Consider the following 18,546-nt stretch of genomic DNA (forward strand, 5'->3'; position numbering starts at 1 on the left):
TACAAGCAGACTCAGTGTGTAGACAGAAAAGGGAGAACGGACGCATTTTGGCTTAAAAACTAAAGATAAAGGTGAAGTTATAACACTGAAACGCCCTCAGGAAGAGGTGCTTTAAGACATGGCTCGCTAGCTAGCGGGTAAAGCCCATCCGCAGTCTGCAGTGTCTTAGCTACTTCTAAATCACTAATCCTCGCCTCCATGGCGACAAATAAAGTACGTTTCTTACAAGTATCATCCCTGCAGGACAAGGAATAGCTAAACATGCTTCACTACACACCGTAGCTCACCGGCGTCAAAATGTAAATAAACGCCATTGGTGGATCTACACCTGACATCCACTGTAATGATACCAAGTACAGCAGGCCTGGGCAATTATTTTGATCCGGGGGCCACATTTAGAGAAAAAAACGTCTGGGGGCCGGTATATCTATTTTAAGGAACACTAATACGAAACCTTACAATAATTGCTGACTGAATGCTAAAAACGTTATGACAGACCACCTTTGAAAACGTAATGGAATTTTACATTTTTCTATGAACGATAAAACACTGAATATCGACAAAATATGAATGTCACACCCCCTTTCGATCGACATATTTTACAATCAAGTGGAACGCAACAAAAATGCAACAAACAGTGAAATATGAACGCGAAGGGTACAAATAAAAAAAACCACCTACAATCTGATACATCTGATATATCACTAAGCTTTGGAACTTTGTTGTGGAAATCTCCTTCTGCGTCTGTGGAAACGCTTCCCGCCCACACTGCTTGATGCCTCGTCTGAGCTGCTGTGATGTAGATTACCATAGTAACTAATTAGATTACCATAGTAACTAATTAGATTACCATAGTTACTGGTATATCATCTATAAGCGCATATTCCGGTCATTAGAAAACATCACTGTACATCATAATGGCAGCTAGTTTCCATCTTAAAGATCTAAAAAAAATATTTGGGAATGTCTGGCGCGCCAGATTGACAAGCTTAACGGGCCGCATGTGGCCCCTGGGCCTTAATTTGCCCAGGTCTGAAGTACAGGATAGTATCTAGTCGATACTAGTATGATTACATCGATATGTTTTAGCATCATAAAATCTTATTTTGTTTTTTTTAAATGTATATTATGTTTATAAACTCAGTAAATATGTCCCTGGACACATGAGGACTTTGAATATGACCAATGTATGATATTGGTATCGGATTGATACCTACATTTGTGGTATCATCCAAAACTAATGTAAAGTATCAAACAACAGATGAATAAGTGATTATTACATTTTAACAAAAGTGTAGATAGGACATGTTAAAAGAGAAAGTATGCATGTATTAACAGTAAATGAACAAGTAGATTAATAATTCATTTTCTACCACTTGTCCTTAATAATTTTGACAAAATAATAGAATGGAAAATGACACAATATGTTACTGCATATGTCAGCAGACTAAATTAGGAGCCTTTGTTTGTTTACTTACTAATAAAAGACAAGTTGTCTTATATGTTCACTATTTTATTTAAGGAGAAACTTGCAATAAGAAACATATGTTTAATGTACCGTAAGATTTTTTTAAATTAAAATAAAGCCAATAATGCATGTTTTTGTGGTCCCCTTTATTCAGAAAAGTATCGAAATACATTTTGGTACCGGTACCAAAATACTGGTATCGGGACAACACTACTTGCAATGCAACTTATCTGGGTCACGGGTGAGTTGGCGACTATCCCAGCAGACTTTTTGAAAGAGAGGACGGGGTTCAACTTGAATTGGTCACCGTCAATCAGAAGACACATGTAACAATCTCTGTAAGTAGTTTGCATGGTCTTGTAATGTGTGTGCAGGTTTTTTTTGTTATCATTGCCATGTAGAAAAATACCGCAACAGGACAACTAGGGAATAGAGGAACCCACATTGGCTCCGTTGTACGCGGATTGTAAGCTTTTTTTAAAGATTTGAATATGTTTTTATTTCATTTGAATATGTCACTTGCAAAATAAGATGTCATAAAAAGTGAAATAAAATACATGTTGTCAAAGTTAAATCTTACTGTTGTTTGAATAAAATGAGGAATGTGTAACACTACCTACACCCCCTTGTAAAAATTTTAAATGGACTCCTGGTAGCATCGACCCCTTTACAAGTTCACTGTTCACTCAACACAGACGTCATAATGTCACCAAAGCTCGCATTTACGCTTTCAACCACAGCGCCAATATTTGGGAACCAGGATGAGGTGACAGAAGAAAGGTAAAACAATATAATAAATCTATTAGTGGCAGTATCGGACAAAGTTGTATTTAAAGGCCTACTGAAACCCACTACTACCGACCACGCAGTCTGATAGTTTATATATCAATGATGAAATCTTAACATTGCCACGCATGCCAATACGGCCGGGTTAGCTTACTAAAGTGCAATTTTAAATTCCGCGCGAAATATCCTGCTGAAAACGTCTTGGTATGATGACGTCAGCGCGTGACGTCACGGATTGTGGAGGAAATTTTGGGACAGCATGGTGGCCAGCTATTAAGTCGTCTGTTTTCATCGCAAAATACCACAGTATTCTGGACATCTGTGTTGGTGAATCTTTTGCAATTTATTCAATGAACAATGGAGACAGCAAAGAAGAAAGCTGTAGGTGGGAAGCGGTTTATTGAGGCCGACTGCAGCAACACAAACACAGCCGGTGTTTCATTGTTTACATTCCCGGAAGATGACAGTCAAGCTTTACCATTGGCCTGTGGAGAACTGGGACAACAGAGACTCTTACCAGTAGGACTTTGAGTTGGATGCGCAGACGCGGTATCGTGAGTACGCATGCAGCTGTGGCTTCCAAACATTTGATCGCTTGCCCGTACGTGCGTGCCGCTATGAGCATGTCACACACGTAACTTTGGGGAAATATATGTGCTGTATGAACTTTGGGGAGGTGAACGGTACTTTGGGCTGTGGGATTGAGTGTGTTGTGCAGGTGTTTGAGTTGTATTGGCGGGTTATATGGACGGGAGGGGGGAGGTGTTTGTTATGCGGGATTAATTTGTGGCATATTAAATATAAGCCTGGTTGTGTTGTGGCTAATAGAGTATATATATGTCTTGTGTTTATTTACTGTTTTAGTCATTCCCAGCTGAATATCAGGTCCCACCCGCCTCTCACAGCATCCTCCATATCTGAATCGCTCCCACTGCCCTCTAGTCCTTTCACTCTCACGTTCCTCATCCACGAATCTTTCATCCTCGCTCAAATTAATGGGGAAATCGTCGCTTTCTCGGTCCGAATCGCTCTCGCTGCTGGTGGCCATGATTGTAAACAATGTGCAGATGTGAGGAGCTCCACAACCTGTGACGTCACGCTACTCGTCTGCTACTTCCGGTACAGGCAAGGCTTTTTTATCAGCGACCAAAAGTTGCGAACTTTATCGTCGATGTTCTCTACTAAATCCTTTCAGCAAAAAATATGGCAATATCGCGAAATGATCAAGTATGACACAGAGTGGACCTGCTATCCCCGTTTAAATAAGAAAATCACATTTCAGTAGGCCTTTAAGTTTCACTTTTGCATTTCATAGCATATAACAGTGATGCGTTCAAGGAACCTTGATTAAAGCTCAAAACAGAGTTTCTAAAGACAGACGAGGCTTAATTCCGAGTAAATGCACTTATAAGAATTGTTATAATAATTATGTAATATTGTAATTATCATTGTCCGTTAATAGTATGCATACATAAATCAACAAATTTTTACATGAGACTATAGCGTAAAGGGAAATATGACAGATTTGTAATCATGTTTAGGTCAATAATGATTATAGGTTATACAATTATTACAATTCACATTATGGCTACTTTATGTTACATTTATCAGCAATATTTTCATGGAAAAAAAAACCAACATAGAAAAATAAAACCTGAACTTAAACTTGAAATAAAATGACATCACATAATTTGGGGTAATTTAAAAAATATCTTAGGGAGCCTTTAGCTCACCCTGAAAAGGCTAATGACACCACTGGTTCGAACACTTAATAAAAAAATTAATTATTGATGAAACTGAGACATAAACATTATACACTAAGATATAAACATTCAAACTTTAATAGGGTTTTTACAAGTTTAAAACAAAACTAATAAACAACATTTGTAAAGTTACAAAGGACTTAAAGTTAGTTTTATTTGCAGACGACACGACTGATTTCTGTTCAGGAGAGAACACACAGAAGCTAATACAAATAATAACAGAAGAAGTGAACAAATTAAACAGATGATTTGACAAAAACGGACTATCTTTTGAATCTCAGTAAAACTAAAATAATGCTATTTGGTAACAGTAGAAGAGAAATTCAAACACAAATACAGATAGACATAGTAGACATTGAAAGGGTAAAAGAAACTAGATTTGTGGGTGTAATAATAGATGGTAAAATTAAATGGAAATCTCATATAAAAAATATACAATATAAGGTGGCAAGAAACATTTCAATAATGAACAAAGCAAAATATATCCTGGACCAAAAATCACTTCATATTCTCTACTGCTCGCTAGTGTTACCAGTTATTGTGCAGAAAAATGGAGAAACAACTACAAATGTGCACTTCATTCATTAACCGTTTTACAAAAAAGATCAGTTAGAATAATACATAATGTTGCATATAGAGAACATTCAAACCCTTTATTTATTGAGTCCAAAATATTGAAGTTTGATGATTTGGTAAAATTGCAAACAGCTACAATGATGCACAAGGCAAACTATAACCTGCTACCAAAGAATGTACAACAATTCTTCTCAACTAATGAGGATAAATATAACCTTAGAGGAAAAACTAACTTTGTATGCTCGTACAACACTAAAAACCTTTAGCATATCACTATGTGTAATTTAACTATGGAATGGACTAAGTAAAGAAGTTAAACAATGGACTGATATGATCCAGTTTAAGGGGTTGTTCAAATTAATAGTGCTTACAAAGCACAAAGAAGAAGAATTACGAGAATTACCTTCAACCTTATTGAAAATGGGATATTCTTCATCTCAGTATGTTAATGACTGACTTAATTATCTATTACAAGAACTGCTGCATTAATCATTCACCGATGTAATTGTGTTACAAAAAGAAGTAAATTAACGTATGTATTTGTAAACGCTCTGAAGTGGGAAAGTGGTAGGATTAACTAAGCTTCGCTCCTTCCTACTCCTTTTCGGACTTGATGTAAAGAGAAATTATATGACATTGTCAGATGTATTATAATGTAAGTGTGGTCATGCTCGAAATAAACAAAAACAAGAAAGAAAGAAAGAAGAAACTAGTTTCAACCACAATAAGTCAAACATTTGTTTTTAGTGCATGTAAACAGATAACTTAGTGGGTGTATGTTTTGGGTGTGGTGGAGAGCCTTCAGGAGTCCAATAATGATCATTAAAAAGTATAACAAGCTGGTGTAAGGGACTTGTATTGCATATCCAAACAAACAAACAAAAACAACGTGGATATCAAGTGTTTTGGTGCTTATTTGTAAGTGTGGGAGACCAACGAACCCCCACGCAAAACTACCAAATACCACATACCAAGGAAAACAGAAGGAGCTTACCTCCACGGCTTTCACTGTCAGCCGGTTTCACCTGGATGGGGCGTGTCATCTGTAGAGAAGAAGACAAGAAAGAGAAGGTTGGCATCGTGAAAATCCTCTATTTCATATGCAGTAAAACAATGCCGTCAAAACAGTGCCAAAAACCTCGAGCGCAAAGGCCTCGTTTGGCTTTTGCGCGGACCCTGTTTGCGTTTGTAATGCGGGAGGCCGCAGGCGTTCGAATTGAATTGACCAATCAGAAGGGAAGTTGCTCGGCCTTCTATTCAATACCTGCACCCAAGGGCCAAACAAGTGGAACGTTGTGCGCATACAGCAGGGGTGTCAAACTGATTTTACATCAAGGGTCACATGGAGAAAAATCTAGTCCCAAGTGGGCCGGACTGGTAAAATCACGGCACAATAACGTAAAAATAAAGACAAAAAAAATAAATAAAAAAATAAAAAAATTAAAAAAATTAAAATAAAGACAACTTCAGATTGTTTTATTTGTTTAAAAATATAACAAGCACATTCTGAAATTGTACAAATCATAATGTTGTTGTTTTTTTTTGTTTTTTTTTTACAATTACCTGCTGCGGTTAATAGTATGCATACTTTATTTGTCGTTATTTATATTTTCTGAATAAATGATGTGATAATGTTCATCAGTCAACTCATTGGTGTTAATTTTCAATCTATCAAGATAAAAAAATTATATCAAAATCTAATTACCGTATGTTATTTATGTAGTTTGATCATTTTCCTCGACTGATGCACTAACATCATGTGGTTTATTTTGTACATATGTAGCATCATCTATAAAGATACAAATAATTGCTATTGGCACATAATAATAATAATAATGGATTCGATTGTATATCGCACTTTTCTATTGTTAGATACTCAAAGCACTCACAGAGAAGTGAGAACCCATCATTAATTCACACCTGGTGGTGGTAAGCTACATTTGTATACACATTCACATGCAGTGGACACATTCAGAACAGTTGTTTCTTTCATTCAGAAATTACAGCTTAATTTTTATACTTAGCAAACTCATCCCGCGGCCCAGATAAAACCTGTTGGCGGGCCTGATCCGGCCCTCGGGCTGTACGTTTGACACCCCTGGCGTAGAGAAAGACGCAAAAAAGCAAACATACAGAATGGCTGCTTAAGTATAAAATGACTTCGCAGGCGTTCAATATGAGTTTACGCGCACGCGCAGAGAGTTAACAGCGTTAAAAAACACACTCTGCACGTTAACTTACGGGCAAGGATTTTGGCTCTCTTTTGATGCCAAATAAAACAGATCAAGGTATCATTTACACTATTTGTTGTCCACTAAAGGTGCTTGGAGATGCTGCAAGGCTATGGCAGCCTTAATAAAGGTGAATCAGGACAAGTGAGAAAGAGAGAGATCAATCCCAGGCCTATCGATCGGGGGCCCTTGGGCCGTGGAGAGTGTCTGTCTGGGAAGGATTGTGTGGTGAGGAAGAGGCTCACTCTAATCCACTGGACCCTGATAAGAATGGCATCGCCTGGATTAGATGCCTCAGTCATCACCGTCTTTGTGTCTCACTCCCTCACACTTGCAGCTCGCTCATATTCCAACTCTGAGAAACAAGTTTGAAGCCTTCTCGTCACATTTATAGTGTGCATTAGCCCAACTTCTCGGATTCTTCTGAAAAAGACTGAACGTCTGAAGCAGGGGTCGGCAACCCAGAACGTTGAAAGAGCCATACTGGACCAAAATTACAAAAAACAAATCTGTCTGGAGCCGCAAAAAATTAAAAGCCGTATATTAAGTTAAAGTTAAAGTTAAAGTACCAATGATTGTCACACACAATCATTGGTACTGTGGTGACATTTGTCCTCCGCATCCCCTTGTTCACCCCCTGGGAGGTGAGGGGAGCAGTGAGCAGCAACGGTGATTTAACCCCCAATTCCAACCCTTGATGCTGAGTGCCAAGCAGGGAGGTAATGGGTCCCATTTTTATAGTCTTTGGTATGACTCGGCCGGGGTTTGAACTCACAACCTACCGATCTCAGGGCGGACACTAACCACTAGGCCACTGAGTAGGTGGCCTATATATGTATATAAGTCTCATAATGAAGGCAACAAATGATGTAAGTGTAGCTATAATAGCCTACTATCAAAATGACTACCGTATTTTTCGGACAATAAGTCGCATTTTTTTTCATAGTTTGGCCGGGCTCCAGTGCGACTTATATACCGTATTTTTTGGAGTATAAGTCGCACCGTTGTATAAGTCGCACCTGCCGAAAATGCATATAAAGAAGGAATATATAATATAATATATATAAGTCGCACTGGACTATAAGTCACATTTTTGGGGGAAATTTATTTGATAAAATCCAACACCAAGAATAGACATTTGAAAGGCAATTTAAAATAAATAAAGAATAGTGAACAACAGGCTGAATAAGTGTACGTTATATGAGGCATAAATAACCAACTGAGAACATGCCTGGTATGTTAACGTAACATATTATGGTAAGAGTCATTCAAATAACTATAACATATAGAACATGCTATACGTTTACCAAACAATCTGTCACTCCTAATCGCTAAATCCCATGAAATCTTATACGTCTAGTCTCTTACGTGAATGAGCTAAATAATATTATTTGATATTTTACGGTAATGTGTTAATAATTTCACACATAAGTCGCTCCTGAGTATAAGTCGCACCCCCAGCCAAACTATGAAAAAAACTGCGACTTATAGTCCGAACAATACGGTATGTTTTTTTCCTTCTTTATTATGCATTTTCGGCAGGTGCGACTTATACTCCGAAAAATACGGTATGTGTCGCAGGCTGAAGCAAATCTTCGTTTACAGAAATGTTGAAATTAAATATTTATTCTACACATTTTTACAACATTAGAAACCATTAGTAAATCAGAGGCTACTCAGAAGGTGAGATAACTCCTGGAAATTACTAGCTTTCGATGGCCAAAGGTATAGATGTGTGTGTCTGAGTTAAAGTAAACTGTCTTCTTTTAATAGGTGTATTACAATCTTTGGCAAGCTCGGTAACGTTTGCTGTAGTCTGGAACAACATGGCACACAAACAACTAGCAGAAATGCAGCCAATATTACACACAGATAATGTGTCATGAGACATGCAACACTAAATTATATACAAAGACGATAGAAGTAAAGGCAATTAAATGAGCTCAACTATACCTACAAATGAGGCATATTGATTCAATCTGTACCTAAATAGCCTGATTAGCACTCCAAGAAGTCAATAACATCAACAAAGCTCACCTTTGTGCATTCACGCACAGTATAAAACTTTAGGTGGACAAAATGAGACAAAGAAGGAGTGGAATATTTTACATGTAAACAAACTGTTGCATCACAGTCCACACCATGGTGAGTTCAAGAACGGCCAAAATTAGTAGGACAAAACGATGTTCACCAAATACTCATATTAAACAGTGGGATTTCTAACAATTGGGAAGGTTTGTGTCCTCAAACAAAAAACATACTAAAATAAAAAAAATATTTTGGCTCCATCTTTTTCCATTTTCAATCCTTTTTTAAAAATGCTCCAGGGAGCCAATAGGGCGTCGCTAAAAATCCGCATGCCGAACCCCGGTCCACAGCAAATATGTCCAACTGGTCCGGCTGTGAGATCTGCAGTACCAAAACTCCTTAGCAGAAACACAAATTGTGCACATTTTTCAACTCAAATGTGTCAAATATCTACAATTCAATTAAATACTTGAGGTAGTATAGTGCAGAAATAACTAAAGGCACGATCTACTAAGATCCAAATAACACGTGCTAAATAAGTCATTTGTATCGATCACCCCTGCTCGGTGTGTGTGTGCAGCATGCTTAGCCATTCCCTTTCCTCCAGTTTGAATGATACTTGGAATAAACTTAGTGGTGAGGATTAGTATCTTAGAAGCGTCTTCACACTGTGGATAGAAAATGCGTTCATTGGCAAGATATTCATCCTCCTGTAATTCATTCAACTCCTGCATGTGTGTAACACGGAATATGGAAATGCATGCAATGTGCTCCGAGCCTATAAACATAACAACACACACACTTCATGGACCATGGACTGCACATATGCACACACACCCTCACTCCTACCCCATGCATTTGCCACTGCTTAACTCCTTAGGTGTGACAAATGGCTGGAGCAGAGCCAAAGGCTGCAGCTTCGTCACCAGATGTCCACCCACCCCTCCTGTTGCAAGTCTTGGGGTTTCTGTGTTGTAACATGTATACGCGCTTATCGTGTCTATCGATTTATTTTTCCTGGCCCCAGAACCCAAGAGGCTATTTTTTGGGGTGCTGTAAATGGCGAGCCATCAGCGTTCCTATTCTGTCACCCTGCACAATGTATGTCTGCACGTAAATGGGTATGTGCTGGAAATGACATTTTGTTGTACTAGTGCAGGGGTCGGGAACCTTTACCAGTCAAAGAGCCAGTTTGACCAGTTTCACAAATTAAAGAAAACAATGGGAGCCACAAATATCTTTTGAAATTTAAAATTAAATAACACTGCATACAAAGTTTTTTTTTTGCTTTGTGCTATGTATAAACCAAGGGTCTCAGATACGCGGCCCGCACCTTAATATGAAAATTGAATGTTAGTGCGGCCCGCGAGTTTCATATGAATGGCGCTTGACAGCGTCATACTTTACAACCCCCTCGATTATTCCGGCAGACTACGAATTCCAGGGCGAGTATTCCGGCAGACTACGAATTTCAGGGCGAGATTTCTCTCGAACGTGCCGTGATGGTACAGCTTTTAGCGCCCACTACAACCAGTGTGCCGGCCCAGCCACACGTTGTATGGGGCTTTTGCTTGATCACGTAAGTGACAGCAAAGCATACTTGGTCAACAACCACACAGGTTACACTGACGGTGGCGGTATAAAAAACTTTAACACTTTCACTAATAATGCGCCACACTGTGAACCCATACCAAACAAGAATGACAAACACATTTTGGGAGAACAACTGCACCGTAACACAACATAAACACAACCCAGAATCCCATGCAGCCCTAACTCTTCCGGGCTGCTACGAAACCCCGCCCACCTCAACCAACGCACAGAGGGGGGGGGGTTGATGTGTGAGGGAGCAGGATTGGGGTAGGGGCGGGGTTTGGTGGTAGCAGGGGTGTATAATGTAACCCGGAAGAGTCAGGGCTGCATGGGATTCTGGGTATTTGTTCTGTTGTGTTTATGTTGTGTTAAGGTGCAGATGTTCTCCTGAAATGTGTTTGTCATTCTTGTTTGGTTTTGGTTCAAAGTGTGGCGCATTATTAGTAAGAGTGTTAAAGTTGTTTTATATGGCCACCGTCAGTGTAGCCTGTGTGGCTGTTGACCAAGTATGCATTGCTGTCACTTACGTGTGCAAGCAGAAGATGCATATAACAAGAGGTTGGGCTGGCACGCTGTTAATACAGATTGTAAAGGGGGCCAAATGCTGTACCATCATGGCACGCCCTTATTATTATTGTAAGGGTGAAAATCGGAGAATAATAATCCCGAGAGTTTTCTGCGAGAGGCACTGAAATCCGGAAGTCTCCGAGAAAATTGGGGGGGTCGGCAAGTATGCAGCTGAGCCGCATCAGAGTGATCAAAGAGCCGCATGCGGCTCCAGAGTCGCGAATTGCCGACCCCTGTACTAGTGCAAAGACAATAAAGTATCCTTCCTTTCTTCCTTGCGTTCTAAATGTAATGCGGGTTCAGTCTTTAGCCATGTTAACACTGGGATCTAAAAATCCTAAAAAGATACCTAAAATCGGCAGCCCATCAGCCGATCAGCTAAAAAAAAAGGCAAATATTGACTATTTATCAGGATCTGGATCTCACTAATTGCAACCTACCAGTTGGTGAAACGTTTTTGTCATTTTGTCTTTGGAAATATTCATCTAAAAACAAGGTTTTGCATGTAAACAAACGGTATGGTTGGGGAATCAGACCTGTGTATAGAGAGAGTATGGTCAACCGGGTTTTGAAGTTGGTAGCAAACATGGCACCTTGTAGTCACGTGAGGGGCTTTCGACCAATGATTTAGGAGATTCTCTGGCTATACTCTCTCTGATTGGTCAAAAGCCCCTCACATGACTACAGGGAGCCATGTTTGCTCCCACCTTTGAAACCCAATTGACCATTCTTTCTGTAGAGAATAAATCTACAGTTCCTCTTCTGGTTGCAGCTAAGTTGTGCACCACTTTTTGCTTCGATTACCCCACCTTAACAATGCATAATAAATGCAGTCCACTTAAAATATTTCATCCCCAGACTAGATGACCCATCCGTCTTCAAACCCGGAGTAACTTCAGATGGGCGTACAGTATATTCCGGGCGTGTGCACACCACATTACGTCCTGTTGGCTCAAAGGGTTCTATCCTCACCCGTCATATAAAACAGCAGCACACAAGTGCTAAGAGCTTTAATTCAACTGACTGGAGGCTTAACTGAGCAAATGAGGCGGCTCAATGAAAGCATATGGAATTATAGATTTTTTCCCCAAGCCCTGCAAGCAGCAGCAAAGAGACTTTTTAGCTCCAAAACTTCCAGTTCGACGAAGACTGCTAACTCATTTGGAGATGTACATGTGAGTCATCAAAGAGGTTCAAAATGAATCATTCTGCATTAACGTCAACACGGTTATGACTCATTATAAAAGTCTCATTTTATCTTTTACATTATGACCCCTTTTTTTATCAATTCACGTTTCATTCCATGCATGCAATGTTATCTTCAGTCACCTCTTCACAGTCAGTAGAAAGACTACGTACTGTAATAAAAATGTAACCTCGTTTGCACTAAGCAGCAGTTGTGTGCTGCAGTGCGGCACCCGACTTGTTGAAGGCCGCTGACTGAATTAAAAGACTTAAAGAAAACCATAAAATTCTGCATTCACTAAATACCGCATTTTGCCAGAATGCTGCATGAACTTAACACCTGGAAGGCAAGAATTTGTACATATGGTATTAGGGCTGGGCGATATATCAAATATACTCGATATGTTGTGGGTTTGTCTCTGCGATGTAGAAGATGACTATTTCGTGAGTATTCAAGTACCGTATTTTTCGGACTATGTCGCAGTTTTTTTCATAGTTTGGCCGGGCTCTAGTGCGACTTATATATGTTTTTTTCCTTCTTTATTATGCATTTTTGGCAGGTGCGACTTATACTACGAAAAATACGGTATATGTTCTCAGGCAGTTGCTTTTAGCTGCGGGCATTACACTACAGGCTTTTCTCACTATTTCTTGTCTCTCCTTCGCACAGAGAGATAAAACAAGCGCACCTTCTGTTGCGTTTTGGACCAGTTGTTCCTCCCAGGGAATTCAAGTCACAAGTCGCTCCCAAGCTCTTTACGACACTTAAAGCTGAGTAGAAAAACCACCAGAGACAGAATAGGTATTTTGTAATATATTTGCAAAGCTTTGCATATATACATTGAGACCAGTCCAGCATAGAACATTCTATCGCGCCGCCAAGATGGTCTGCCCCCCGAAAAACCCTCTCCCCTCTTAAGTCCCTGGCAGTCATGTCTCTCTAGCCAAAACAAATGTCCATTATCTCTCTCTCTAACATTCCTCATTCAAGGTTAAGCACATTCAAGGTTTTGCAGACAACCAAAAGACCACAATTGGAAGAAAAACACTAGCTGTTTTGTAATATGATTATGAAATAAAAAGAAGTAACACTTAAATTCGGATATATGTAAATATCTGCCTCCGACACTTCTTACATACGTCACATACTGTCGCACGTGCAACGCCATACGTCCCCTTTGCAGAGCAGAGAGGTAGCAGAGAGGAATGTACCATAGGTAAGTGGCAAGTGGTGCAAGCGGAGCAGTGCGAGTGGTAATACGAGAGAGAGAGAAGGTGCGAATCTGGTAACAAATGGAGGAAGAATTAATTCCCAAGAAAAAAACAGCAGGGGGTCCATCGTCCGGCGGTGGTTTGGCTTCAAGCGGGGAGATGTTGAACAGACAACCGTAATATGTAAAGTATGCAGAAAAAGTGTTGCTACAAAAAGTAGCACCACTACTAATTTGTAGCATAATTTGAAAAGTCACCCGCTAGAGCAGTGTTTTTCAACATTTTTTGAGCCAAGGCACATTTTTTGCGTTGAAAAAATGCGGAGGCACACCACCAGCAGAAATCATTAAAAAACGAAACTCAGTTAACAGTAAAAAGTTGTCGTCGCAATTGTTGTATACGACTTTAAACCATACCGCCCGAATGCAGCTGAGATAGGCTCCAGCGACCCCGAAAGGGACAAGCAGTAGAAAATGGATGGATGGACTTTAAACCAAAACCAACCATGCATCACTATAGCTCTTGTCTCAAAGTAGGTGTACTGTCACCACCTGTCACATCACACCATGACTTATTTTGAGTTTTTTGCTGTTTTCCTGTGTGTAGTGTTTTAGTTCTTGTCTTGCGCTCCTATTTTAGTGGCCTTTTTCTCTTTTTTTGGTATTTTCCTGTAGCAGTTTCATGTCTTCCTTTGAGCGATATTTCCCGCATCTACTTTGTTTTAGCAATCAAGAAGATTTCAGTTGTTTTTGTCCTTCTTGGTGTGGACATTGTTCATTGTCACGTCATGTTCGGATGTACATTGTGGATGCCGTCTTTGCTCCACAGTAAGTCTTTGCTGTCGTCCAGCATTCTGTTTTTGTTTACTTTGTAGCCAGTTTCGTTCTGCATAGCCTTCCCTAAGTTGCACTGCCTTTTCTTAGGGTCACTCACCTTTTGTTTAGTTTTCGTTTAAGCATTAGACGCCTTTTTACCTGCACACTGCCTCCCGCTGTTTCCGACATCTACAAAGCAATTAGCTACCTGCTGCCACCTGCTGATATGGAAGAATATTACACGGTTACTCCGCCGAGCTCTAGACAGCACCGACACTCAACAACAACACATCATTTGCAGACTATAATTACTGGTTTGCAAAAAAATGTTTTAACCCAAATAGGTGAAATTAAATAATCTCCCACGGCACACCAGACTGTATCTCACGGTGTGTGCCGCGGCACAGTGGTTGAAAAACACTGCGCTAGAGAATAAGGAGAGCTTGAAACTCTGCATGTCAACATCTCCGGGCGGTGCCACACCCAACAAAATGCCGAAGCAACCGGCACTGACCCAATTGAGCATGGCGTCTTCCATTTCACCGTATGAGAAAACTAGTCAACAACAGAAGGAAATAACGTCCGCAGGAACCTACCACATAGCGAAGGACATACACTATTTGATTTCCTATTCCATCCATCCATCCATCTTCTTCCGCTTATCCGAGGTCGGGTCGCGGGGGCAGCAGCCTAAGCAGGGAAGCCCAGACTTCCCTCTCGCCAGCCACTTCGTCCAGCTCCTCCCGGGGGATCCCGAAGCGTTCCCAGGCCAGCCGGGAGACATAGTCTTCCCAACGTGTCCTGGGTCTTCCTTGTGGCCTCCTACCGGTCCCTAAACAACTCCCTAGGGAGGCGCTCGGGTGGCATCCTGACTAGATGCCCGAACCACCTCATCTGGCTCCTCTCGATGTGGAGGAGCAGCGGCTTTACTTTGAGCTCTCCCCGGATGACAGAGCTTCTCACCCTATCTCTAAGGGAGAGCCCCGCCACCCGGCGGAGGAAACTCATTTCGGCCGCTTGTACCCGTGATCTTGTCCTTTCGGTCATAACCCAAAGCTCATGACCATAGGTGAGGATGGGAACGTAGATCGACCGGTAAATTGAGAGCTTTGCCTTCCGGCTCAGCTCCTTCTTCACCACAACGGATCGATACAGCGTCCGCATTACTGAAGACGCCGCACCGATCCGCCTGTCGATCTCACGATCCACTCTTCCCTCACTCGTGAACAAGACTCCGAGGTACTTGAACTCCTCCACTTGGGGCAAGATCTCCTCCCCAGCCCGGAGATGACACTCCACCCTTTTCCGGGAGAGAACCATGGACTCGGACTTGGAGGTGCTGATTCTCATCCCAGTCGCTTCACACTCGGCTGCGAACCGATCCAGTGAGAGCTGAAGATCCTGGCTAGATGAAGCCATCAGGACCACATCATCTGCAAAAAGCAGAGACCTAATCCTGCAGCCACCAAACCGAATCCCCTCAACGCCTTGACTGCGCCTAGAAATTCTGTCCATAAAAGTTATGAACAGAATCGGTGACAAAGGACAGCCTTGGCGGAGTCCAACCCTCACCGGAAACGTGTCCGACTTACTGCCGGCAATGCGAACCAAGCTCTGACACTGATCATACAGGGAGCGGACCGCCACAATCAGACAGTCCGAAACCCCATATTCTCTGAGCACTCCCCACAGGACATCCCGAGGGACACGGTCGAATGCCTTCTCCAAGTCCACAAAGCACATGTAAACTGGTTGGGCAAACTCCCATGCACCCTCAAGGACCCTGCCGAGAGTATAGAGCTGGTCCACAGTTCCACGACCAGGACCAAAACCACACTGTTCCTCCTGAATCCGAGGTTCGACTATCCGGCGTAGCCTCCTCTCCAGTACACCTGAATAGACCTTACCGGGAAGGCTGAGGAGTGTGATCCCACGATAGTTAGAATACACCCTCCGGTTCCCCTTTTTAAAGAGAGGAACCACCACCCCGGTCTGCCAATCCAAAGGTACTGCCCCCGATGTCCACGCGATGCTGCAGATGAATGATTTCCTATTATGCAGCTCATTTTTATTAGACAGTTTTTGAAATATCTTGTGTGACATCATGCACAAAAGTGCACTTTAGTTGTTTTTAACTATTGTAGTGGCGTTCTGTACAAAAAGTGCACTTTAATTTAGTGTTGTTTTGATATGTCATCTTAGTGACATCATGCACAAAAGTGCAAAATTGTTTTAAAAGGTCTCTGACAATTTTGCACTTTCTGTTTTGAAATGACATGCATGTTTGTGCCACTGCTTAATAACTGTTCAATAAATACAGTTTTGGTAAATTGACTTGGTTGTGATTTCCCTCTCTGCATGAAAGTTACAAATTTGCATATATTAATGCAGTATGAAGAAGAATGTTTTAATGTAGACACATAGAATCATCATACTGCTGTGATTATATGCATCAAGTGTTCATTCAACGCTAAGGCAAAATATTGATATATATATCGTGTACCGGGACATGGCCTAAAAGTATCGAGATATTAATAAAAGGCCATATCGCCCAGCCCTATATGGTATGGAATATGTGTATTCGGGATCTGATATATTAATATAATGATATCAGAAGAAAAAAAAAATAGACTTCCTTTTATTGTCATTCAAATTTGAACTTTACAGTACAGATAAGAACAACATTTTGTTGCATTAGCCCATTGTAGTGCAGGATAAAAGAGCAATAAGGTGCAGATATAAATAAATAGATTACTGTACGGATAAATATATTGCACTTTTGCATATGCATCCACGTTTATGGATGTATGTTAATATTGTCTTTATATTCCAGCGAGTTAATCCGTTTTGGGGGGGTGGATTGAGGGGATTATTATGATGCGTTCAAGAGTCTTATTGCCTGAAGGAAGAAGCTGTTATATATCTATATATATTGAACAATATCAGCTTTCATAGTAAATCTCAGATATAATCACAAACGCAAGCGGTACTACAGCAGGTTTACTGGTGCAAAGCTGCACCGCCAGTTTGCATCTAAATGCCCTCCAATAAGCACCCAATATTTTAAAATAAAAGATAAAGATGGTAGGCTATCGGCTACTAGGAGCTAACAGCTATGCAACAGCTAAAAACACAATAGCACATAAGCTAGACATACACTATATTGCCAAAAGTATTTGGCCACCTGCCTTTACTCACATATTAACTTGAAGTGCCATCCCATGGAATTGGCCAAAATGTTTTGGTATCCTGGAGCATTCAAAGTTCCTTTCACTGGAACTAAAGGGCCAAGCCCAACTTCTGAAAAACCAACCCCACAATATAATTCCTCCTCCACCAAATTTCATACTCGGCACAATGCAGTCCGAAATGTAGCGTTCTCCTGGCAACCTCCAAACCCAGACTGGTCCATCAGATTGCCAGATGGAAAAGTGTGATTCATCACTCCAGAGAAGGTGTCTCCACTGCTCTAGAGTCCAGTGGCGACGTGCTTTACACCACTGCATCCCACGCTTTGCATTGGACTTGGTGATGTATGGCTTAGATACTGCTGCTCGGCCATGGAAACCCATTCCATGAAGCTCTCTGCGTACTGTACGTGGACTAATTGGAATGTCACATGAAGTTTGGAGCTCTGTAGCAACTGACTGTGCAGAAAGTCTTTGCACTATGCGCTTCAGCGTCCGCTGACCCCTCTCTGTCAGTTTACGTAGCCTACCACTTCGTGGCTGAGTTGCTGTTGTTCCCAAACTCTTCACTTTTCTTATAATAAAGTTGACTTTGGAATATTTAGGAGAGAGGAAATTTCACGACTGGATTTGTTGCACAGGTGGCAGCCTATGACAGTTCCACGCTGGAAATCACTGAGAGCGGCCCATTCTATAACAAATTTTTATAGAAACAGTCTCCATGCCTAAGTGCTTGATTTTATACACCTGTGATTAGGACACCTGATTCTAATCATTTGGATGGGTGGCCAAACACTTTTGGCAATATAGTGTATGTAAAAAAGTATACTTAATTGAACAATATTACAGTCTAAAACACAATATTTGTCAATATTAACAAGTATCAAATAAATATAGTTGCATATTACTTACAGGCAAAAAGTCTCCAAGGCAGAAACTATGGAAGTATTATTGTAGCAAAATTATTCGCAAAGGTGTAATCAAAAACATAAATTAGTAAACAGCACGCAGATTGGATTACACGCGCACAGATTAAGATACACGTTTGCAAATAATTTTGCTACAATACAACTTCCATAAGAGGCGTATTAGAATGGATCCAGTAACAAAAGTGGCTGCATCATATTGCATCGT

General features: G+C 40.8%; 1 protein-coding gene across 4 annotated transcripts in view; it reads right to left on the reverse strand.

The window, feature by feature from the left end:
* celf5a (cugbp, Elav-like family member 5a) overlaps positions 1-18,546 on the reverse strand; it is a 691,759-nt gene that overhangs the window by 337,186 nt on the left and 336,027 nt on the right. For all 4 annotated transcript variants that reach the window (XM_061977890.1, XM_061977892.2, XM_061977891.1 and 1 more), the window contains exon 3: positions 5,588-5,636. In XM_061977890.1, coding sequence (XP_061833874.1) covers positions 5,588-5,636 — 49 coding nt within the window. The remainder of the gene's footprint in view (positions 1-5,587; positions 5,637-18,546) is intronic.

This window comes from Nerophis lumbriciformis, linkage group LG18 (assembly GCF_033978685.3).
Source record: "Nerophis lumbriciformis linkage group LG18, RoL_Nlum_v2.1, whole genome shotgun sequence".
In the NCBI taxonomy this organism is placed as follows: Eukaryota; Metazoa; Chordata; class Actinopteri; order Syngnathiformes; family Syngnathidae; genus Nerophis; species Nerophis lumbriciformis.